We start from the raw sequence: 25856 nt of genomic DNA on the forward strand, positions 1-25856 counted from the left end.
CTTGGTTCCGGGGACAACACACCATAAAGATGTTGTCCGTGGATATTGTCAACTGTGGAGAGGTGACAAGATCTCAAGGATGTTGTTTCTCCTTGCCACTCCGTCATGACGATCTAGGCCGATGAGAGTCCGTAGTAGACGGAGGCTACAGCCGATGCGCCATTCCCGTCATGAAAGTGTCTCATTGCAGAACACAGGCACTGTTAGCCCTATCAAAGAGCCAGCTGTGAGCGCCGATATCGCTGTGAGCGCCGGAAGAGTGAGTAAGTGAGTGAGTGAGTGAGTTGGGTTGGGTTTAACGCCGCTTTTAACAGTATTCCACTTATATCGCAGTTTGTCAGCTTAATGTGGTAGGAAAGCCAGAAGTGAGGCAGGTCTCAGACTTTTACCACTTCGGTGAAACCCACGAGCACAGGTATGGTGCTGACAACCTAGAAACATAATTGGGGCAAACCGGGATTCAAACCCACAATCATAGGTTTCTGGCATTCCCAAGGGACGCAACTCTGCACAGCAAATCACAGTGCCTTAGACGACTGGGCCACCCGTGCCCCCTGAGCACCGGAAGAGCCAAGGACACAGACTTTGTCAACGTAGATGGCAGAGCAGACGTAGTAGCAGGTCCCATAAAGGGTGTCACCGTAACTCACTAACTGGGGCGAGATCATCAATAAAGGGTGACCACAAGGGTGGTGTAGGAGACCGCAAGAAGGCGTCGATCTCAATGAGGGAGGGAGTCTCCAAGATGGTAGCCATCACAGCGTGTCGTCAGCACATTGAGTAAAACGTTTCCTGGTTACTCGTATGTAAGAGTTGAAGGAGCATGGCGACAAGGGACTGCAATATTGGCACTGCACTGTGAAAGTACAGGGCATCGTACAATCAAGGCAGAGAGGGAGGGGGTCCCGACCAGATTTGTTCCCACGGCAACCAGTACATCAAGACATTAATTCTGGAATTTAAGCAGAGTCATATTGATGTGGCAAGCACACAACGGGAAACAGGAGGGCATAATGTAACTCAAAAACTTTTCTATTTTTAAAAGTGTATGCGAGAAAACAATTACACAAAAAGTAGTGAAAAGCAAAGCTTTAAAACACACAGACATGAGGTAAAACAAAATTAAAGAATTCAGTCAGCAAGACATGAAAGTATGTGGCCACAAGGTGAATTCAAAATGGCAGCTGGCACAACAATACACCTGTAAATTACAGTGACTAGAGCCACAAACGAGCGATAAAACTATCAAATTTGTTTCGGAAGACCACACAAGGTACAAACCATAAACAGAAGATGACATATTCGCAAATGATGAATGTAGAAACATGCAATATAGCAAAATATAGACTTTATTTCCACAAGAGATACGACAGTACGTCCGTTCGTGGAGCTGACAAAGGAGTAACATGCTCTTATGTGAAGTCGTAGCTTCTGGGTCACATGACGACTGTGCGAGGGTGCTACCAGTTACTGGTTGGAACAACTTTTCTTTGGCAGATGGATCTCACAAAGTTTGTCTTTCTGTCAGAAAACAGCAGTAAATGCATTAAGGAGGAATACAGGATAACTTAAAAAATACAAGAATTTTGACACTTGTTGTATAAAATCTCTCTCTATAGTGGAGATTCTCACGATCCAACCAAAATGAGAAAGAAATGTTTTGTCTACTGACTTCACTACATTATTTAACTCACAGAGGTTAAATAGCTGGACCCGAACCATTTGAACATTTGTTAAATTTCACAAGAGCAGTACTGTTATTCAGACATATTAATGTTCGCCATGGACTCATGTTTTATGACAATGGTAGAAGTGCTACTTGTTTCTGTGAAGTAATCATTTGTAAACCAAGATGCAAATACTAATAGGTCGGCCAAATTACCATCGCATTCTGGTATCTGATATCAAGATCATTGTCATCCAAGTAGGCACAATGATTTAAGAACATTTATCTAAGCTCATTTATCATGTTATGAAACTAATAAAGTGTATGAAATTGTAGCAAACCCTACAAGCTTTTAAATATTTATGGCCAGCGTATTGACTTCCTCTGTGTTTTTGTCTGTCTGTGTGTATGTGTCTGCTTGTATTAGTCCGGATTTTTTATAGTGCTAGCTCACTGAGATACCATGCTGCAGTTTAACATGAATACCTTACTCAGGCACAGTATACTGACTGTTTTATCCCCTGAATGCCGACTGACAGGCTGGGTAGTAACTAGTACCATCTTTTAACATCTTTTGGTATGATGCTGCCATGGATTGAACCTCCGACCTTCCACTCTCCCGGCCAACGCTCTACCACGAGACCATAGGGTGAACATCATTCACATTGACTTCTAGTGTGATTTCCTGCCATTATATTAAGACTGCCTGATCCATGGTAGACAATAGGATCAAAATGTTACCTACTTTTCGAGGCTTGTTGTAGCTGCACAGCCCTTCCCAGTCAAGTTGGCAGGGCTGGTGGCTAATGATGGTTTATGCTGCCACCACTGGCCAAAAGCTGTATATGCCCTGCAAGTCCAGCTGAAGTCCTTTAGACAGAATGTTGCAAGTGTGTTGTAGGATTTCCATTGACAACAGGCTACGATCTGCTCCACGGACGTGGGCTTCCATGAGGCTAAACTCGTAGATAAGGCCCTAATCTCAGGGCCTGTAAAGGTTCTGAACACAGGAGTAACCAATCTGTGTGTCAGTAATTGTCTGAGATAGTCATCTTAAGCCAACCTACTGCAGTTGCTTTAGATATGTCCTTATCAGACGCTGGCTTGCTTTGTGATATGAAAAGACATTTCCTATGCCTCAGCTAGAGGTTCTTCCATTAAAAGCAGAAATAGTCCTGGGAACCAAGACTGAGCTGGCCATACTGGTGCTATGAGATGATACCATCTGACTCCTTGATCTTCTGGATCACTCTGTCTACGAGAGACCAAGGAGGGAAGACATAAGGAAATATCCAAGACCAGTCCGTGGAAAACGCGTCCACTGGGGATCCGGTACCAGGCTGAAGAATACTGGAAGCTTGCTGCTTACACATAAGGTGAACAAGTCCAGGTGAGGTGTATTCAACACCAATGTTAATATTGTTGCCAAGTGAAACATTTCTAGGAGAAACTACTCTGTAGCTACCACTCTCCCAAGGTGAGATAAGCTGTCTGCCAACATATTGAGTCTTCCCGGGCGCCAGCCCTGCAGTGAATTGACCAAGCTGAATAAAAGTGAAATCTTGTGCATCAATCCAGTCAACTTAGTTTTTCCCTGTCTCAGAATGTACACCACCACTGTCATTTTGTCCGTGGCTACCAGGTCAGAGGATTGGAATAAATGGAGTAACAAGCCTTGAATGGATGATAGATCACTCGCATCTCAAGAGTTTATGTGAAGATGCACTTCATGAGGCTCCCACAGTCCCCGTGTTGTTAGACTGTCCATATGCATATCCCATCCTGAGTTGGAAGTGTTCATGAACAGATGACATGTCCACCACAGAAGACGGTCCTGGAGGAAAATGGTAATAGTATGTCCAGCTTCCCTGACTGTACAGGATGGAGATGAAGCATTCCAAATAGATCATGTGCTCACAGCTGATAGACCGATCTTCCACTTTAGTGACCATCTGCAGCTTCTTGAGATTTATGACCCTCTGGTTGACAAATGAGACCTCTGAAGTACGAATCTGACGATAATATACACAATCTCCTGTGCTGATTTGAACTCTGATTTGGTTGGGTGAACCAGGAAGCCAAGGTGAGAAGATAGTTGAGTCAGAGTGAGTGAGTGAGTGAGTGAGTGAGTGAGTATGGTTTTACGCCGCTTTTAGCAATATTCCAGCAATATTCCAGCAATATCACGGCGGGGGACACCAGAAATAGGCTTCACACATTGTACCCATGTCGGGAATTGAACCCGGGTCTTCGGCGTGACGAGCGAACACTTTAACCACTGGGCTACTATCTTGGTCGGCCAACAGATGTATCCATGGAGACGCACTAGGTGGATGTGGAAAGCTAATAATCAATCCTGTTCTCCAAGTGAACAGCAGCCAAGACATGATTGATATCCCCAAGTAAGTACTAGGAACTAGGAACTATGAATTGAAGATATTTCCTTCATCAAGGGTGAATAGGCACATGTAGGTACACATCCTGAAATCGATGCTGATCATGCAATCCCCATCTCTGAGCAAAGTGCTCAATCTGAAACTTAAGTGGTCTTACAAGATACTACTTGTTGAGAACTTTCAGATCTATTATCATCGCCAGAGGATCACCAGACACCTTGAAGTTCCCACACGTAGAGCAGGCAGGTTGGTCAACACAACACTACCACTTAGCGCAACAACAACCACTCTAAAAAACATGCAAGTGAGGAATGATCTCGTTAACTAAACGCAATTTGGCAATCTAACCTGTAATACAATGTCACATATGACAAACGAAGCGCCATGTGCAGCCTCAGAAATAATTTTCACTCTTGTCATATGGCAGTGTAAATTTGTGTTATCAGTGATTGTATTTGCATGTTTTTTGTTGAGATTCAATAGAAGTTCATTGCATTACACTTGGACAATGATTAGTTGTCAGGAATGTAGTACTATTTAAAGTAAGCAGTGGTGTGGAAGTTATTATATTTAGATGCTTGAATTTTCTGTAAACTTCCGAAATAGCAAGGACGGATATTAAAACGTTATAGAAACATGTGGAATATTCTGTGATGATCAAAGGGGCATTGGACTGGTCTGGCAAAGTGTGGCAACTGCTGGAAGCTCGTAAGACTAAACAATTGGATCGGGCGTGTGCCTGTCTCATATCACATGTCATCTGACATTACATCAAGACCAGCTTTTGGTTGAAGATCACTTATGACTCCAGGTTTTCCAGCCAAGGTCTATCTCAGAAGCTTGACCACTGTTTGGGCTTTTCCCAGCTATTGACAGGAGCAAACAGCAGAAAGAAGTGAGGTTTTTCTGCCTGGCACATGCGCAAGAGAAAGGAAGAGAGCTTGAAGGGAGATATTATTAGTCACACAACTAATTATCAATAGTTGACAGTGAAGAGGACTTGTCAAAACTCAAAAGATGTTATGGCATTAAAAAAACAAAAATAAGAGAATTATGGCACTTATGTAATAGAGGTTTTGCATTCTCCAGAATTGATATACAATAAAGAATGTGTAAATAAAACGTTAAAAAATCAACTTACAACATCAAATGTGTCCCACGAAAGATAGTCATAGCTGCTTATTCGTTTTGGTTTGTTTTGTACTCTTTCAGTTGTCCTTTTCTTCTTTTTCCTCATTTTTTTCTGATCTAATGTATTGCGGACAGGTGGGAGTTGCTGAAAAAATAATTGTAGTATGTCACTTTGAAGAAGAAACAAGACCTTGCTTGAAAAGTAAAAATATTCACTCCATGGCAACCGCTTGAGCAATCATCATGATTAGAGTATTGTCCAGTCACCATTGTGCAGATTATTTTTCAGTCACCAAAGGCATTGTAATCAAGGTTTTTTCAAATGGATGAATCAGCGGTCAGTTCAAACAAGAACACAAAGTCATCTACACAACCCTCTCTTCAGATCTCCAATTGGACAACAAAACAATCTATTACAAATTTACAAATGAATGAATGATCGTGACTTATCCTGTTCATCAAATAAAATCAAATAAGACATTGAGTATATTCAGGTTTTGGGGGGGGGGGAAGTAGTAGTAAGGACTAAGAATTGCCAAAATATCTCAGAAGTGTATGAATAAAGAGGTCTTGGAAGGCAGTTATTACAAACGCAGTGGGGTAAATGATTTGACCAAGTAGGATATCCCATGGCATTAACTGCATAAACCTCCCATGGAAGCAGCAGAAAGGAACTGATTCCATTTTTGCAATGAGCGTACTTTAAAATAAGCATGAAAGTTCAGGGGTTCCTCTCATAATCCTAAGGTTAAAATCTTAGAGGTTCCCAGATTCAAAAACTACTACAGCAAAACTACAGGCAATGTGCATTTCATCCCATAAGAGTCATTTCAAATTTTCATTTCAAAATGTCAAATACTTCTGTTATTATCTTAACCCATTGGATGCCGAGTTATTTCTCTGATGCACATTTTCATTAGATCAGAAAAGTAAATGTTGTGTGAGTATAGTGTAAGAATAGTGCTTGTGTGGTACTGGGTCTACCTCTGACTATAAAATTACGCAGTGATGTAGAATAGAAAATTTCCTATCTGATAGTATACTTTTAACTGGAAATAAATTAAACCGAATTAAAAAACAACACTTCTAATTTAAGTCCGAAAATTTGTAATGTGTACAAAATCAGCAAATTTCTCCACTTCTTTTTGCACAGCGATAAAAGCACTGTGCAACACCTTTTTTAGTTATCAGCTTACAGAAACTGGGTGCAAATAAAATACTGTCTAATACTGTATTAGTTCCCAGTTATAATCCTTTAAGCCCCATGAATTAATTTGAAACCAAAATATAACATATATATTAATATTAAATATATTGAAAATAAAATTACTTTCATGAACTAGCACTTGATATAAAATGCATCGCCACAAATATTCAAAACTCTCAACATTGCTGGGCTTATTCAGTGACCTTCCGTGAGATGATAGATCACTGAGAGGAGCTTATGCACACACGATGTCCCCTGACGTCACATGCCACTGTTCCGTGGGTGTGACTACTACAAATTACGTTATAGGGTATTGTGACGTGTTTGAAAAGTTTGTGGTATTGTATTCTAAAGGTAGGCATCTAAGTGCACTATAAACACATTAGTTAACATTTTCCAGAACAACAACATGGATCACAGCTCTGTATTTATGCCAAGTAAACAAACTGTTGAAAAACAGACACTTGTGACATATACTTGAACCCTGTGGTACCGCTGCATTCATCGTATTGTGGCATTTGTGATTTCCGGTAGTTCGTGTGGGACACGCCTCTTAGCAGCTATTTATTATTGAAAATCAGTAACCAGGGAAAGCTCGCTTCGTAAACAATTTCAATTTCCTCAGAATGTTCCGTCTGCTGTAAGTAGGGAGTTATTAACGCGTTGATATCTATTTCTGGCATCTTTTTTAAATTCCCTGACTCCCATATATCAATGGACAACAATATAACCCGCAGTTTCCCCAAGTAAACTTTCTCTTTTGACCTGAACTAAATCATCTGCATATTCACGGCGACTTATAAGGTTACGCAAATACGTAGTCCTCACATTTTTTCCCCCTCTGTGGCCAGAAAGTATTAGGAATGCCATAATTCCATACTTAGAAATACGGTCTTCATTAGTAGCCAAATGATAAAATACATACTTTTAAAATACCAGGGGAGCTTTTTAGATATTTATTGTTAAAGGGGCACTGAGCTAAAGAAATTCCCCGGGACTGGTGTTTGCCTTTGTTATTGTTTTTCCCCCTGTGAGTACCCAGATGATACGCAAAGCAACTGAGCGTGACAAGAGATTGGGCTATCGTCTGCAAGGACAGCTGAATGAACTTGGAGGCAATATTTGTTTACTCATTTTTGAACAATGATTGGTTAACTGTGATCTATAAAGATTTCTACAAAGGGCACATGTTAATATATTTCTTCAGCCTAAACAAACTGACAAAAAGAAGCTCATCAGATGTCGTCATTTGGAAATAATTATATGATTGTTATAGTTTAATAATAAAAGAGTATCCATGCAGTGAAAGCATTTTTGGATTCCGTCGATAATAGATTACTACTCCCTTGTTGTCATCCTAGTTTTCTGGTATAACCCCACACTTGTGTGTATTTGTCATCATTCATTTGATGCTCAGTTAATGAATTTATTACAGGTATAATTAGTGGTAGCACCGCTCAGAATACCTGACAAAGGTTCCCATTTCGCATTTATTGTGTCTGGGGTAATTATTCAATCTAAATCCAGGTTTCAAGTGAGATGAGATGTGTGTTATGTAATATGCAGGTGGCCCCTCAGCAGGAGATGAATGATCAGTTGATTTACTTTTTTGTAAATCAACGGATCGTTCCTTGTCATCAAAGGATTAACAGGAAATACATTGATTGATTAATCACTGTTATCTTGCACAGTGGATATGTCAAAAGTGAGTGTTTACATGTCTAGGTTTACTAAAACAAAGGGAATACACTCATATCATAGCATGAAGTGCCGATGTAAAAACAACATACTTTGTTCAAAGGGTTAACCAATAATACGTTGATCGATTGCTCATTGTTATCTATCACTCAATGGATTTTTTAGGAACCGTGGACGTTATGAAAATAGTTGGCACGTGGGCTTTCTCAGCCGACCCTTGAGACTTGACACCTATGTGAAACACTTGAAACAATCTAAGTGATCAGTTGAGAAACGAACACGGGTTATAATATCCCGAAACGATATATATTTTTTATAAATATTTGGTTGTTACAGAGACATGTGACATCGAATAAGTTTCTTTGTACATCTGCAGACGTGTGGGATATTGTTCCTTTGGGTGGATATTCACGGATACATTCCTCAAACAAGGAAGCTGCCTAAAATTATACACATAAATTTGGTAGGTTGTAATTATGATATTTGCATTTTGTTTTCCTTCATTTACTGTAGCATTGGACAGATTCATTCCTGTTCCTCTACGTCTTGGTTGGGAAATTCTTCGATGCGCGATAGACGTTTTCACAAGTCTTTTCCTTTGTAAGCGTGTATATATTACAGTCAGTTTGTAAAATGTGATTCTCTCAGGCAATTTATGAAATGTGTAAAATATTTCAGTTATTTTGACTAAAAAAAATGTCCATTTCTTTCACAGATTGACTAAAATTGATTAAGACGATCAAAAGGGCCTATAAACAACACAATAGATTATCATGTAGGATTAGGAGCCAAACAATATAGAAATGTACTTTTCATCGTAACATTTTCAGTCTCTTGGTGATGATATTAAACGTAAAAATGTTTGGAATTCGTCATCATAATAATATAGATGGACATATTTTTCAGTCAATTTGTAAAATTCAGCTTCTTTCAGTGGCATTTCAGGTTTTAAATAAATTTTCTAAGTCAAAATATTGCCCATTTTGACTCTAAAAAAATTAAACATGATAAATTAAGCAATGCTCAAGAGAAATATTTACTTTGTGTTGCAAGTAAAAAAAGTGTAAACGAAAATCGCACAATTACCAAGCAAGTGACTTGTCAAAACTTCGTCACCATTATCGATGCTACCCACTAAGATACCTACATTTCCTTATTATTTCCAAAACTGTATTTCATTTTGTTGATCAATGTGACCATACGCCCTGATACTATCAATAAAAGTGACAAATGCGCTTACGAATTGCACAGCACAGGTCATGAACTAGTCTAGGTTTCTGCTATATCATCGGGGTACTCACGGGGGAAAAAACAATAACAAAGGCAACAACCAGTCCCGGGGAATTGTTTTAGATCAGTGCCCCTTTAACCTTTAAAATTTATCCAATCTTTTGACAAATTACTGTCATCCAATTTTTTAAACAGAAATCTTAAAATACCATTTCTGATATTTTGTTGTTTATTTTCAAAATGCATTTTTCTTACTTTCCGGTAAATATGTATATTGCATACCTATTACTGATAACACATTCAGAGTTTTACTTGTGTTGTCTTTGCCCTTGCTGGGACAAATGACTGAAGTCTGGCATCATCATACTTAGTGGTTGGTGCAAATATGTCCTGTTTGTGTCCAATTCGGACCTCCAAACACAACTTTTCACTGTACGGGTTCTCTCCCTCGTCAAACTGAACGTGAGGCCCGGCTTTTACTCGGCGCTACTAATGTGAATAATGAACTTTTAGCAGTAAGATATGCACAGTTTGGAGCCCAATGTTTGATAAAATAAATGACATCTGATATAGAGACTACGAATAATCATAAAAGTTAGTGAGTGCATTTGGTTCTGTTTAGCGAACATAACAAGTACCGCGATACCCCGAGGTTGCAGGCTAAATCGTGTCCTGTGTTCCAATATACTTTGAAATAGCCATGGTGTCGCGTGTTGCCATTACCAGCCTCAAACAAATAGGGTAGATTCTGCATGTGTACCAATATATACGTTCACGACAGACAGGTAAAATAATTACAGCTTCAATGACTGGTCCCTCCATCTTCAAATTAGTGTCTTTCTTTCGCATACGAGTTTCCCAGTTTTGCATATCTGACAAAAACTCCTCAACATCATGTTGATTTTCTCGTAGTTGATGCTGCAAATCAACCATTTTCTCTTCGTGCTTCGTGATTGGCATACTTTTCAATCATTCACATATACTGGCCCTGCTTAACAACAAAAAGTGACTGCCAGGTCTTGTTGAAACACAGTTCACATGTGCGCCGCCATCTTGTCCGTCACGTGACCTAGGCTGGCAACCACTGAGAGACGGGACCCAGCTTGAGCGTCTGTTTGGACAAACTATACACAAAGAAAAAAGTTAAGCACACCCTAATATATTTCATTATTGTTTGGTGCCAATATTTGTTACAGTCATGAAAGATATAATTAAGGGAAGAATTGGTATTCTCGAGATGATGTAATCAGTCATGCGTGACGAAAGCTCACGTGCCATGCATGGTATGCCCGTGCAGCATGCTACCCTCGAGTATCCCTAAAAGCAGTATATCCAAACAAAAATTGCTTTCTAAAGCTCCGTTTTAAACAGTTATTCCATGATATTGTGTGAACATGGCACGAAGGCGATTATCAAACGCCACAAGATGGCAAATAATCGGCATGTATAACGCAGGAATTGGTCGGAATTTGGGGTATCATCACACTGTCGAAAGCCATTTAGTCGAGAAACATGCTCAGACCGGTGATATACAAGAACGTCCCAGATCCGGAAGACCTACTGTGACGACACATCGCGAAGACAGGGACCTTCTTCGTCTCATACGCCAAGAACTCTTTTTAGCAAGTACTCGTCTGAAACAGCCATGGTTGCCAAATCGTCGTTTCAGCACCAGACACGTCAGGAACCGGCTGAAAGCAGAAGGACTGAGGGCTAGACGGGTCACAAAGCATCCCTTGTTGAGAGATCACCACTAAACTGCTCATTTAGCTTGGTGTATTGCGCGACTGAACTGGAATCTGAGAACTTGGAAACGGATCCATTGGTCAGACGAAAGTCGCTTTCTGCTCCACTCCACACACACACATTGGGATATTCTGGGGCGGCGCATACAGGCACGAGATCCTCCTGTACAAAATTTACGCCATTTGGAAGCAGCATTGCATCAGGAGTGGTTGTTGTTGACCCATCAACAGATCCACCGTCTGACTGGAGGCATGAGGCGTAGGGTGCAATACGTCATCCGGGCACGTGGCGGTAAAACCCGCTACTGATCTGTTTCACCTGTCATGTCAAGTGGAGACTTTAAGGAACATTTTCACATGAAACATCAAACGTTTACTTAATCCTGCAGCTCCATACTTTTTTAGGTAATGTCTAAGGTCAGAAACAGTACCTGTGTTACCATGATGTTTTTGTCAGTAAATTTCAATTACAACTCACCAATATCTTCTTTATTTGTTGTCAAATGTGTGTTCTATCCGATGACATTGCAATTGGTATCGCCCAGCTCCTGTGGTCAGTCATCCCATGCCATGATTTTTGCCATTTGTCATGGTTCAGAAATAGGGGCGCGCTTTTTTCTTTGTGTATATTATGCTGGTTTTCACTTTTATTACAGAATTACTGATATCTTCAATTGTTTTAAAGATATATTGAATTGAATGGAAGATATCATGAATTGAATTGAAGATATCTTAAATGCAGATAACGGTAGATCTGCAATAAAATTTAAGATATCACGAAATGAATAAAGGATATGGTAAAGCTTAATAGTGATATCTTGAAAAGAATTGCCGATATCTAAAATTCGATTAATGGTATCAAAATGTGATTTAAAGATATCCAAAAGTTATGTTTTGTTATATCAGTAGTTCAATTCCTGATATCTTGAAATTAAATACAGATATCAATAATTAATTATTGATATCTTGAATTGTTGCCATTATTATCATCATCATCATCATTTATTCACAAAGTATATGCTACGGCCCATTACATGTTACAGCCAATTTTAAACATTCCCATTGTTTGTGAAGTATTCGAATTGTTTCAGACATTAACATTTTAAATTTGTGTAAACTAGGAAATATATAATACTTTTTAGGGGCATACAATTGCCGTAGATGTTCATATATACACTACATATAAAATAGTATTTACTTTCAAAATAACCGCAGCGACACATATTACATACTCTTTGGTTTTTTGGCATGCTCACGTATCTACCAGTTTCTATTTTTAGACGATGTGTGCCACATCTAAACTTTGGCCAAACCACTCGAAACTTGTTTATAGTGATACTGCCAATATATGGTTCAACGCCAAAACATTGGTTTAAATAAGGAGTGCGAGAACGTTTTAGAGTCTAGAGAAAGGGAGGCATGCCAATCCTGCTGGTACATACACTGAAAGGCAAAAGAAACGTCACTTCTGAAAATACTGATAAAACTTAACAGACACTGGCAGTTACATGTTCTGTGGTCAATAAACTCATATAATTTTTTAATTTGAAGTTTACACGATATAAGGCTTTTCCATTGGAAGAGAGGTCGGTCACATGACCGCGAAATTGACGTTCATAAGTGTATAATTAAATTTTCGTTGTGTTCATTGAAATTCCTGTATTCTGATTAGCTGAATTGGTCACGTGTTATTGCATTCATTTCCCAATGAATGTAAAAAATTAAGCCACGCCCACCGAGGCGCACTATTTTTATTACTTCGGAATGTCGGGGAATCCCAATACTACAGCCGAGGGAATTCCCTTTCTGCTCACGTGTATCGTCATGCACAGGACATTTAGCGACTTTCATGCATATTCATTGCCCAAACAAACCTTTGAAACCGAAGGCCGAGAATGTATGAAACAGCAAACGTGCAGTCTCGATCGCCTGTTTTTTTTCTGCTCGCCTCGGTTCAACTTTCATGTCTTCGGGTTTCCTTTCTAACTAGCATTTTTCCAACTGTGTTTTACCGTAATCAGGGAAGTACTGTTTGAATCTGGCGGTAACTGACCATGTAATTTGAAACAGCCGCCTTCTCCCGGACATATTTCTTCCAGTTCGTTACAGTCTGACTGTTGCAGTTCTTTTCGCAACTTGTCTTAACTGACAGGTCCAATGAACATTGTTTTGATCCTGCTCTCCGTTGATTGGCTACTGACAGTGTAGGCGTGTCAATTTATGGGCATAAATTAAACAATCACCTGATTCATGTCACGCCACAGTATGTATTCCTACACCTGGAATGTTTATCAATCTCGTCATTTTTGTCTGTTTTGATAATATACAACTGTTTTTGGTTAAACTATTGTAGATAAAACATGTTTTATGCTGTCGAATTTAATTATAAGCATTGACTGTGTATTTTTTTCGGTTCATTGAGGTATGAATCGAAAAACCAATGTGCAAACTTTTGTAAGAATCCGCTACGCGGATTCATACAGTTTGCACACTGGTTTTTCGATTCATACCTCAATGAACCGAAACAAATACACAGTCAATCCAATGAACGACACAATTTGACGTTCATACGTTTTTCACGAGACCGTGTTCTTGAATTGACGTAAACACTGACGGACTACTTCCACATTCCTGGGGAAACCCCTGGGAATTCCCTAGCACGAAAACATGCATAAGCGTTCTTTCTGATCATTTAGAACCTTTATTCTTGGTCTCAGCGTTTCAGTATACTTTGAGAAATGTCACAGAGCGTGACTGCATGATTGTTCACGAATATCCTCGCTACGGCCCATCCTAATGAACAAACGAAGAAATGCACATCTAAACTATCGTAGTATCGCCTCGATCCGTGCCTAGGCTGACATTGACCGTCTCCATCAATCTATGAATTTACCTTTATGTCTGTTTGACGCATCTTTATTCACCTTTCAATGATCGGCCAGTTGATCAATGATGACTAACACATGTAACCGCCAAAGGTTCATCAACAACTTCGGTAATCTCTCCAGTCACTTTCATCGTGTCGGCCATTTTGACGTCTTGTACTTGATGTAAATGTATTACGACGCGCTGTCATTGTGACTGACTTACTGAGGTAGTTCTTTACAGACCTTTCTCATCTAATGAGGATATGATTTGAACACATGTGCTGCGTAAGATGTTTCTGGAGAGCAAGTTGTGCATCCATACGCCCATGTTACCTCTCTTTTGAGGAACTACTTTACTCCGCGATATAGCTGGTTGTTGTATGGCTGTCAGTGTAAACATGAAGTCACACGTACTAAATTGTGTTTAGATCTAGGCCTACATCTTTTGAGGTAAGAAATTGTGATAAAAAATTATAAGAATTGACCTTCACTTTGTGTGAGTTCATTGGAGTATGAACCTTCATAGAGTGAGGGCCAAATTGTATGAACGTCGGAGCTTGCGACGACGTTCATACAATGTTTGGCCCTCACTCTATACTCTCATACTCTCACCCTCATACTCCAATAAACTCACACAAAGTGAAGGTCAATTCTTAATTAACGTTCTACTGCTTCTTTTTGTTTCCTTAAAGTCCATTTAACAATTGAGTTTAAAATGGAGTGCTTTGCCCAAACGCAGCCTACAAAAGTGCAATGGGACTCAGTTGCGGAAAAGTCTTGTCAAAAACATGATGCACGTGCATATCGTGGATGGTATGGGTATAAAAGACACCCAAAACTGTAAAGCTGGCTTTCGTTTTTTCGATTCATCAGCCATTCCAAGATTATCAGGAAATGAGAGACAACAAGCGATCGGAAGACTGCAAGCAGGCCAGAGTGCACAGGTCGTCGCAAATGCATTCAATTGCAACGTCAGAACGATATATCGTTTGCAACATCGCCACAACACCACCAACACCACCGACGACCGACCGCGTAGTGGTCGTCCTAGAATCACTACTCCCAGACAAGATCGGCCATCAGTGATCGTACAGTCCGACGTCGCCTAATTGCCAACAGCATCTCGTGCAACCGTCCTGCTCGTGTACCCATCCTGAGAGATCGTCACCGACAGGCCCGACTGCAATGGGTCAGGCAGCATCAAAATTGGCGTCAACAGCAATAGAGAAGAATCATCTTCACTGATGAAAGTCGCTACTGTGTTTCAACGGTGGATGGCAGAGTCAGGGTCTGGCGAAGGAGGGCGAACGTTATGCTGATGCTTGTGTTATGGAACGAGACCCGTGGGGCGGCCCAAGCATCATGGTTTGGGGTGGAATCGGACTGAACCAGAGAGTGGGACCTGTGGTCTTTCAGAATATTGGTCCACGCAGGGGTAATCGCATCACAGCTCTCCGCTACATTGACCAAGTCCTCAGACCCCATATCGTGCCTTTTTTTGCCCGTCATCAAAACCACACCTTTCAGCAAGACAACGCCCGTCCCCACACTGCCAGTCACCAGGGACTTCCTCCAGCAGCACAACATCCAAATCATGCCTTGGCCTGCCCTCAGTCCGGATTTGAATCCCATTGAACACTTGTGGGATGAGATCCAACGCCGACTCAACGACGTACGCCCAAGGCCGACAACTGCAGCAGAACTGCGTGTAGCGTTCCTGAGGATATGGGCCCATATCCCAATGGCCTTCATCAACAGGCTAGTCCACTCCATGTACAGGAGATATGTGGCTGTAGTCAACGCCCGTGGTGGCCACACCAGGTACTAATTTTGAACCCACCAGCTGTGGTGTCTTCTGGTGCCTCCCCAAATTCACAATTCGCAAAAACATTCCCCAGACTGTTAATTTCATGTGGGTCAAACACTGACTTTCTCCGATGTCTTTACTTACATTTGAAAATAAAGATATTTATATGATACATCCACATGACGTTTCTTTTGCCTTTCAGTGTATATTGTAATCTCGCCATAAACTCCTAAACAAAATAATCTATACTTCCAATGGACTGATCTTCCCAGACAAATCCAAATCCCATTTTATATAAACTGGGCGGCAAAAGAAAGTATAGGTCGAGTTCCATGATCGATAATAAAAATAACAAGAAGAGGTTTTGTTGTGAATTATAATATAATCTAGGGAGGGGTAACAAATGATTGATCAAACACAGTTTGAATGAAATTGTGTAATCACAGGTAATGTAAGCTCAAGGTAAACAATGGTGGGGTAAGAAATATCATTTTCAAAAGTTGTCTGAAATGTCACCAAACAATTGTCAGACACACTACAAGTTCATTGTCGACAAAGTTGCCTTCAGTAGCGTGTATGACCTCCAGCTGTCTCAATGCATGCTGTGATACGCCGCTTCATTGATGACGTCAGTCTTCTGATGACGTGGACAGGAATCCGTTGCCACTCGTCTCCCAGGGCCTGCTGCAATTCTTGTCTGTTGACGGGAGGCTGATGGCGTGCTCTAATCTGTCTGCCAAGATGGTCCCACCGATGTTCAATAGGATTCATATCGGGTGAGTGGGCAGGCCAGGGCAAAACGTCAACGTTCTGCTGGTTTAGAAAGTTCCGAGTCAGTCTTGCAGTATGGGGCCTGGCATTGTCGTGTTGAAACAATGTCCCCTGCTGTTGGTTTTGTAAGAACGGAAGCACAACTGGCTGCAACACTTGGTCTCTGTACTGCACAGCGTTCAGGTTTCCCTGTATAATCACCAAATCAGTCTTCTGATGTCCACAAATACCGCCCCACACCATGACACCTCCCCCGCCGAATGGATGGACCTCTCGAATACACGCCGGAGCCAAACGTTCCCCTCTGCGTCGATAAACTCGTTCTCTGCCGTCATTTCGAAACAAGTTAAACCGACTTTCATTAGTAAACAGCACTCGACGCCAATTTCTCACTTGCCAGCGTCGAACCTGCCTCGCCCATCGCAGTGTCAGGCGTCGATGTCGAGCAGTCAGTACCATTCCTCTGTAAGGACGATACGCTCGGATTCCAGCAGCACGAAGTCGTCGTAGTACTGTACGTTGGCTAATGGGATGTCCCAACGCTGTTGCTGCCGTCGCCGTCGCCCTAACGAATCTGTTTCGCAGGTGAATGAGCCGTCTGGTGTTGTCACACGGGGTCGTCCGGTTCTATGCCTGTCCTCTGTCCTCCCTGTCTGCCTGTACCGTTGAATCAGCCTGGCTACTGTCAATAGTGTACAACCAAACCATCTGGCAATTTGGACCTGTTTTGCCACCATTTCGGCCATACCGATGGCTCTCTCTCTCTGCTTCTGTGACAGTCGTGGCATTTCTTTTGTGTGCTTTCATCACGTGTGGTTATACCCTGCAGACGAACGCATTTATACAGCTAACATGCACGTGCAGTTTATGCTATAGGCGGGAAACCTGTTTCACCATTTTTTTGTCACCGCACGAGCACTGTCAAAGCTGGCGCGTTCGGATGAGGTGTTTTTTGGTAACTGTTCCTGGACAGTCACATTCCCAATACCCACTTTCCACTAGTTATCGCTGTTTTTAGGAAAATTACAAATTGCCAACCTATACTTTCTTTTGCCGCTTAGTTTATTAATAATTCCAACTTTGAAACCCAGTTTACCTTTTTATGGCTATCATCCAATAGTAGTAGATTATAACATTTTTTTTTGAAAACGAGAGGTTGGCATACTCAACAACTTATACCAGTATTTAACACAACGTTTATAAGCATATATATGGGATACCTTCCACATTAAAAACGGACAATGTTGTTGGGTGTGGATAATTGTACACCAAGGAAATATACTAAACCGCAAAAGAAACTTTACCCCAAGTAACATTGCACGAAAAGTTGTCATTTAAATATCTGGGTCAGTTTTGTCTAAGTTTCTAAAAGTTAACATTACCTTGTCCGGAAAAAGGAAATTTGATGATAAAAAAACGAAGCAGATGACAATAAAACCGATCACCCAAACGCATCACGGGAACGGCCATGGTAACCCGTGAGTTCCGTGCAAATTGAAATGCACATGCGTTCCCTAATTTCTTGCCCTATAAAAATCCAGCCAGATCGGATAACATTCATTCGTTATTGAATTGCTACCACATGCCAAGATTGACAAGAAATCAGTGACACCAAGCCCTTGGACGATTGTAAGCTGGACAAACCGCCCGGCAAGTAGTCAATGTATTTCAAGTCAACATAAGGACCATATACAGGCTCCAGCAACGGTACCAGACCAACACTACAGATGACCGACCACGTAGTGGTAGACCAAGGATCACAAACGACGTCAGGATCGTCAGATTGTGCGAGAGCATCTTCAAGATCGCTTTGTTAGTGCTGCGGCAACTTCTCGACAGACCATGGGGACACACCAGCGTCACATTAGTGTGGACACCGTGCGTCGATGATTGACGAGCAGACACCTCCAATGTCACAGGCCACACCGAGGACCCATTGTAACACCACGTCATCGCCGGGACCGTCTTCAGTGGGCAACACAGCACCAGCATTGGCGCCACCAGATGTGGAGAAGAGTCCTCTCCACATCTGAGTCCTCTCCTCAGACGAGAGCCGTTACTGTATCTCAACAGCAGATGGTAGAGAGAGAGAGAGTCTGGCGACGCCGTGGAGAACGTTATTCGGATGCTTATGTTGTTGAGAGAGACTCGTGGGGTGGTCCGAGCATCAAGGTGTGGGGTGGAATTGGTCTTGCACAGAGGGTCCGCCCTGTGGTCTTCCAAAACATCAGTCCAAGGAGAGTCAATGGTGTTTCAGATTTGGTAAAAAACATAACTTTGCATTAAATCTTATTCAATGTCACAGAAACTTTTGTTGTTAAGTATATTTTAATAATGACCCATTTAAAATGACAACTCGTAGAAGACTGTATTTTATGTGTATGTATTAAGGTGTTGATTACTTTAATCTTAGTTATTTCAAGCTGCATGATCGCACGATGAATTGGTCTATACTCTATAATTATTTATACCGTTAATTGTGGGTGAGAATTTAAATTCACGTTTGTGATTGGGTCGCGGAAAATGCCGGAAATATATCTGTACCAGATAAAGAAAGCCAACCGATGATTTTAGCGAATGTACAAAGTGAGCCAGTCAAAACGGCCACAAACATAAAATTTGAGACAACAACCAATCAATATAAAAAGCAATAATATAAGTTGTAGCAGTATCGCTCGGTGTACACATTGTGTTATGCGTCCCACGTAAAGTTTTATACCACGAGCCGAAGTGATACTGCTACAACGAATGAATCATACCGACATGTTTTAATCTGCCAAGAACTCAAACAAATTCAAACTTTATAGAAAACAGCTGTTCGCTTGTGCTGAGATTAACTTGCGCTATATTACGTGGCGTTCATTGACTCTGAAAAAGCGTCTGGCTCTTGCTTCGAAGCGGGGGGCGGGGGGGGGGGGGGGGGGGGGGGGGGAGGATGAATTCTTCGGTTCAGTAATCCACGTGAAACCTGTGTTCTTCGTGGCGGGTATAAGGCTCCTACTCAGGGATTTATTCTCTCTCTCTGACATCTCATTCCGACATGGAGGTATAACATTTCCAATCAGATATTTGATTCACAAATTCACGCATTACTTTTTACAGTCGTATAGTTAGTGATATGTACCAGCATCTCATTTGACCTTTATTCATTTCAATCATGCAATCAATACATTAACCGACACTTTTCGTTATTGGATTATGGATGAAACAGTAAAATTGCAGTATTACTATTTTAGAATATCCATAAGGCGACATTTTTTTTATTTGTTGGTTTACGGATGCGCCGCTCTTTCAAAGTCCAAATGTTAAAAACAAATTTAAAAAAAAATAAAAATGAAAATTACCCTTTTTTTTATTACCGCCGATCTTTTCGACAAAAAGTTCAAACAAAAAAAGATTTCTTTTCCTCGTCGAGCTTAAAGCAAAGGGAAGTCACTCTGATAATTCTTGCTGGGATCCTTCTTTATACCATCAAAGCTTGTCAACGCAAGGCGCAGTGGTGACCAGTTTAACTATTTCAACACTGTTGGCCGTTCAAAGCCACAAGTCACACCGCACGGTAAACCGTCCAAGCCACGTCAAAATAGTTTATAATTATATTAACCTACTTGTCATATCATTCATTTAATAAATCTATCACATTTCACAATGTCTGAAATACCTATTCCATTTGATTTTATCATTTTTTATCTATAGATTAAAAATATATTCACTTGACACTATTTCCCGCAATGTTATTGAAAATAAAATTCACTTCGACAACGGGTCCTCACGGGCTGAAACGTCTTTATTTACAAAGTAATAAAATCATCAAAAATGTATCTATAAAAGTTGCCAAACTGACATCTTAGTTATTATTTCCAACTTTTCGTGCGATCGCATATCGTTAGTCAAATGACATCTCGGCTTTCGTCGCCTGGATTTCTCGGCTCGGACACGATGTCTTAATGCCAAAATATATGCATACGAAATCTTTGTCACAGCTCGTAACCTAGCTCTATGCATCCATAAAGTTCCATATTTTTAATATAGATCGCGATTTCATGCTAAAACGTTCAGAATAACATGATTTAACACAAACCTTTCGCCAAAGTCTGAAAATTATCTTTGCTGTAATTTTAGGACAAAATTCAGGTAAAAAAATGTGAGGCTTTTTTCTTTTCTTTTTTTTTTAATTGGCCTGCCTCACTTTTGAAATGAGTTTGAAATCCGTAAACCAAGAAATAAAAAAAGTGTCGCCTAATACACATCAGCTTAATAATTCATGTTTTCATTATGAACACGACAGAGAGACTGAGCACCCTTCGCGTTATAGTCCATATATGTCGTTGGTTTTAATTGGTTTAGTTAGGCGACACTTTTTTTATTTCTTGGTTTACGGATTTCAAACTCATTTCAAAAGTGAGGCAGGCCAATTAAAAAAAAAGAAAAAAAAAAAGCCTCTCACATTTTTTTACCTGAATTTTGTCCTAAAAAGTTAGGTAGGTATGAAAAAAAATATCCTGTCGTAATAAAAGTAAAATAACTCAATTTTTCAAGAACATTTTATTATATCCCTTGCACTCAGCTTGTGCAGGGATGACAACATAACAATATTCATGTCATGGGTGGAAATGCATGAAAAACGCTGCTATTTTGGCAGCAAATGCATGGGCAACGTTTAACTCTTTCAACACCAGCCAACCAGAAGATTACTGCTGTGACACCAAGTTCCCAGAGACTGTTGTGTGATAAATGAAACCAACATTTATCAATGAATTATCTGCTGAAATTAACATCTTTGCTACTACATGTTTGGCCATACACTATTTGAAAGGTCTAATTAATCCTATTGTTTATAAATATGAAAGTTATGTGTATTTCATTATTGAAATAATTCATGAACAACTAAATAAAGTTCGTTTTAAATAAATAATAATGTAAGCTAAAACATTCATAACGTCCAAATTTAGCGCAAATCTAACGATTTTTTCGGCAAATATAAGAATTAATAAAATCCACTTACCTATTTCTTTTTAATTTTCATTTGTTTACGTTGAACATTATTTTAAAAAGAATTACAAATAATATCTGTCATCCCCCATTTCCCGATGATAGTGGCTGTCCGCTCACTAACATGAGGAAATACCTCGGTTTTCAAAGCTTCGTATGAATAACACATACGTCCTGCCATGTCAGTATACATTAAAAAAAACTTATATTGTTTCACCGACAAAATCTGCTACAAGGTTCATGATTAGTCAAATTTAAGCACGTGACCTAAGGCAGCTAATCAAATTACAGCAAAGATAATTTTCAGACTTTGGCGAAAGGTTTGTGTTAAATCATGTTATTCTGAACGTTTTAGCATGAAATCGCGATCTATATTAAAAATATGGAACTTTATGGATGCATAGAGCTAGGTTACGAGCTGTGACAAAGATTTCGTATGCATATATTTTGGCATTAAGACATCGTGTCCGAGCCGAGAAATCCAGGCGACGAAAGCCGAGATGTCATTTGACTAACGATATGCGATCGCACGAAAAGTTGGAAATAATAACTAAGATGTCAGTTTGGCAACTTTTATAGATACATTTTTGATGATTTTATTACTTTGTAAATAAAGACGTTTCAGCCCGTGAGGACCCGTTGTCGAAGTGAATTTTATTTTCAATAACATTGCGGGAAATAGTGTCAAGTGAATATATTTTTAATCTATAGATAAAAAATGATAAAATCAAATGGAATAGGTATTTCAGACATTGTGAAATGTGATAGATTTATTAAATGAATGATATGACAAGTAGGTTAATATAATTATAAACTATTTTGACGTGGCTTGGACGGTTTACCGTGCGGTGTGACTTGTGGCTTTGAACGGCCAACAGTGTTGAAATAGTTAAACTGGTCACCACTGCGCCTTGCGTTGACAAGCTTTGATGGTATAAAGAAGGATCCCAGCAAGAATTATCAGAGTGACTTCCCTTTGCTTTAAGCTCGACGAGGAAAAGAAATCTTTTTTTGTTTGAACTTTTTGTCGAAAAGATCGGCGGTAATAAAAAAAAGGGTAATTTTCATTTTTATTTTTTTTTAACATTTGGACTTTGAAAGAGCGGCGCATCCGTAAACCAACAAATAAAAAAAATGTCGCCTTATGTTTTACTATGTGTATGATCTACCATATGAGTTGACGTGCATGTTTTTTTAATTTTTTGTTGTTTAACGCCGCACTCAGCAATATTCCAGCTATATGATGGCGGTCTGTAAATAATCGAGTCTGGACCAGACAATCCAGTGATTGATATCATGAGCATTGATCCAGGCAATTGGGATACAATGACATGCACCAACCAAGTCAACCAGTCTGACCACCCGATCCCGTTAAGTTACAGTCCCACAGACAATGCGACCGCGATGCAACCTCTTGGCGACTGATTTCCTTTGCGACCGACTGACGATCGCTGAGACCGGCGCAACTACTACTGCCCATATTTGGAATAAGGGTATGATCGCAGATCAATCAGCGATAGGTTGTCCATGATTGATCGGCAATTGTTCACCGCCGAATCTTCGGTGACTTGTTTCAACTGAACGGGGACTGGTCGGTGACTAGTTGTCGATCGATCACCGATCAAATCATAATGCATATAAAAAGAGTGTTTTTCTGAATCAAATCATTTCTTTGTGAGTTGTCAAGATGTTAACAACAGAACAGTTGCAGTTGCTCCGCCTGCAAAGAATAAACCAAAATGCTGCAGTTGCTGGATCGCAAGAATGCCACAGCTTGGAGACTATGAGAATCTATAGGCAGAGTGGTGATTTCGTGGGTTACCTCAGAATGGAGCCTGTCATGTTTCACGAACTCGTACAAAGACTCACACCCAGATTGACCAAAGAAGACACTAACTGGAGAAGACCTTTGAGTCCTGGGCTGAAGCTTGCTGTCACCCTTCGGTTCCTGGCAACTGGAAACAGTTATCACAGCTTGGCCTTCTCATTCGAAGTGGCACACAACACAATACAGCATTTGTTCGTGAAGTTTGTGAAACCATCATCGAAGAGTTTGTGATGAAGTAGTGAAGACACCCTCAAAACCTTCAGAGTGGCGCCAAATGAGTGACAAATTCGAGTCAAGATGGAACTTTCCACATGCAGTTGAGGCCATAGATGTCGTCATTAGAGCACCCAGTAAATCTGGCTCCATCTACTCTTCTTTCGTTGAGATGTTGTTGGCTCTGGCTCCATTGTAGCAGACCTGTGCACCACAGCAATTGTCTCTATTGTATCTTCTACAATTTCTGGTTCTTTAATTTTCCTGTTACACCTGGAACTTAATTAAGCGCCACCGAACTAAATATGACACAGAATTATGAATACCGAAAATAAGCAAATTATTTATTAGACAATATGGCCCTTTCCCCACACCATCCCACTGACAATGCACCTTGAAAGGTACACATTTCTTGACAAAGACTGTCTGATCGTTGTGAAACACCATCATCCCACGCCGTAGACTGTCAGAAGCATTAAGATGGCAGGTTATTGGAATGAATAATAGTCAGTTGGCCAGGGGTGAAAAACAAGATTTTCGTTCCCACATTTTCCTGTTTACCTAAAACCTTTTCTGTTGCATAAAGGAGGTATCTGTACACAATTTCCATTGGGTAGTAAGCTTGCAAGTGTGTGCAGGAATTTTCAGGGGGTCAAAATTGCATAAATTGAAGGAAAAATGCATAATTTGACAAAATTGGCTGTAACATTTTTATTAAATCATTTAACTATCCAAATTATGTCTTTGATTACAGGTAATGTGTTCGGTTATCTGAATTTGGCACACATTTTGTTTCATTTTACTGTTATTCTAATTCTCAGTGGAAACATTGGTAAAAATCATGTTTTTTTTACTTCATTTTCAAATCTTTTGAGTAGGTAAAACACTAATTCCATTGAATTGTGACAATAAAACCACTACAACTGGGTATTAAAATCTGCCTTAACCATTCTGCTATCCTATACAAAAAACAAAATGAAAATATATTACATAGGGGTTGAGATATTGTATACAATGTTACCCCACCCCCCAAAAAACAATTTTGACGAAAATTTCTTATTGAGATATGGTGGTAGATGATGTTGCTGTAGTGGATGTGTGGGATAATTGCAACAATGCTTAAAAACACCAAAATAGTAAACTCATAAAGAAAAAAGATGTTTCAAGTTTTTCTGCGAGCATTTATGGTGGCCATCTTGACCTGTTTTTGAAAATCAAGATCTTATATAGTTCTTCAACATGGTCATGTAATATATCATATGAAAGCCTTTTACATTGTCTTTTCAATGATGTACATTATTCACTGACTTCTGTGGTAAATTGACACCCAACAATGAAAAAAGGAAATATTGAAATCTAATTTCTCTCGCGACTTTTCACTCAAAATTGTAGATATACTGCACTTTAGTTCTTCAACATGGTCATGTAAATATCATATGAAAGCTTTTTCACATTGTCTTTTCAATGATGTACCTTATTCACTGACTTCTGTGGTTATCTTATCCCCCAATAATACAACAAATGATATATCGAAAGCTAATTTCTCTAGCAACACCAACCAACCCCCAAAGTCGTATGGATGAGGTGCATCTGCCTGTTTGGTTCATTTACAGGTGAGCAATTCTAGACACAGTGCTGGCATTCGTTTCTGGGTCATTGGGATGGGTTCTATGAAATCCTCAGTAAACGACCACCTTTACTCTTCTGGTGGGTGGAATGTCATCCTTTCCTTTGTGTGCAGAACACCATATGATGCACTGGTGCTGACATCTGAGTAGAGGTTCTGTGGTTGGAGTTCCTCTAGGTCTCCAACTCTGTGGAACATGTCAGCTGTAAGTGTATTAATGCTAGTTGCAGTCGATGACAAGTGAGTCTTTCTCTTTCACGTTGAAGGCACCAGTTTCTTCTGTTGGTTGCAACAAATATGGTTGTCGATAAATATGTTCCAGGTCCACAACCTGTGACCGCATGGAATGATGGTAGAGCTGCTACAACATCTGAGAGAATGAGAGATTGATGTACATCATCAACTGATATGCACCCATTCACATCTGAGCAGAAAACCGATGTTTATGATGTTTAAACTGTTCTAACACATCAGTGTCTCGACTGTGAATGATACTGTGGTCGTATCAATTGCAGGAGGCATCCATGACATTGATCACCATTCGTGTATCTGCAGTTTTATGTGTTGACAGTAGATTTGGCATTGCTTCAGATTAATCTATGGAAGATTTACTGCTGTATCTGGGCTGCTTAATCCACCTGCAATGATGATGATTTGATGATTATGATGGAGATGCTG

The 25856-nt window shown here is 40.1% G+C and overlaps 1 protein-coding gene across 4 annotated transcripts in view; it reads right to left on the reverse strand.

Annotated features, from left to right (window-relative positions):
• Positions 1-10382, reverse strand: part of LOC139445614 (RNA polymerase II-associated protein 3-like) — a 383319-nt gene extending 372937 nt beyond the window's left edge. For all 4 annotated transcript variants that reach the window (XR_011651874.1, XM_071226777.1, XM_071226776.1 and 1 more), the window contains exons 1-2: positions 10127-10382; positions 5204-5338 (exon numbers count right to left, since the gene is read on the reverse strand). Coding sequence is in view for 3 of the 4 variants with exons in the window: in XM_071226777.1 (XP_071082878.1) it covers positions 5204-5338; positions 10127-10288 (297 nt within the window). In the remaining variant the exon portion in view is untranslated. The remainder of the gene's footprint in view (positions 1-5203; positions 5339-10126) is intronic.
• Positions 10383-25856: the final 15474 nt, after the last annotated feature.

Source organism: Haliotis cracherodii, unplaced genomic scaffold (assembly GCF_022045235.1).
Source record: "Haliotis cracherodii isolate W230 unplaced genomic scaffold, xgHalCrac1.p SCAF_6, whole genome shotgun sequence".
Taxonomy (NCBI): Eukaryota; Metazoa; Mollusca; class Gastropoda; order Lepetellida; family Haliotidae; genus Haliotis; species Haliotis cracherodii.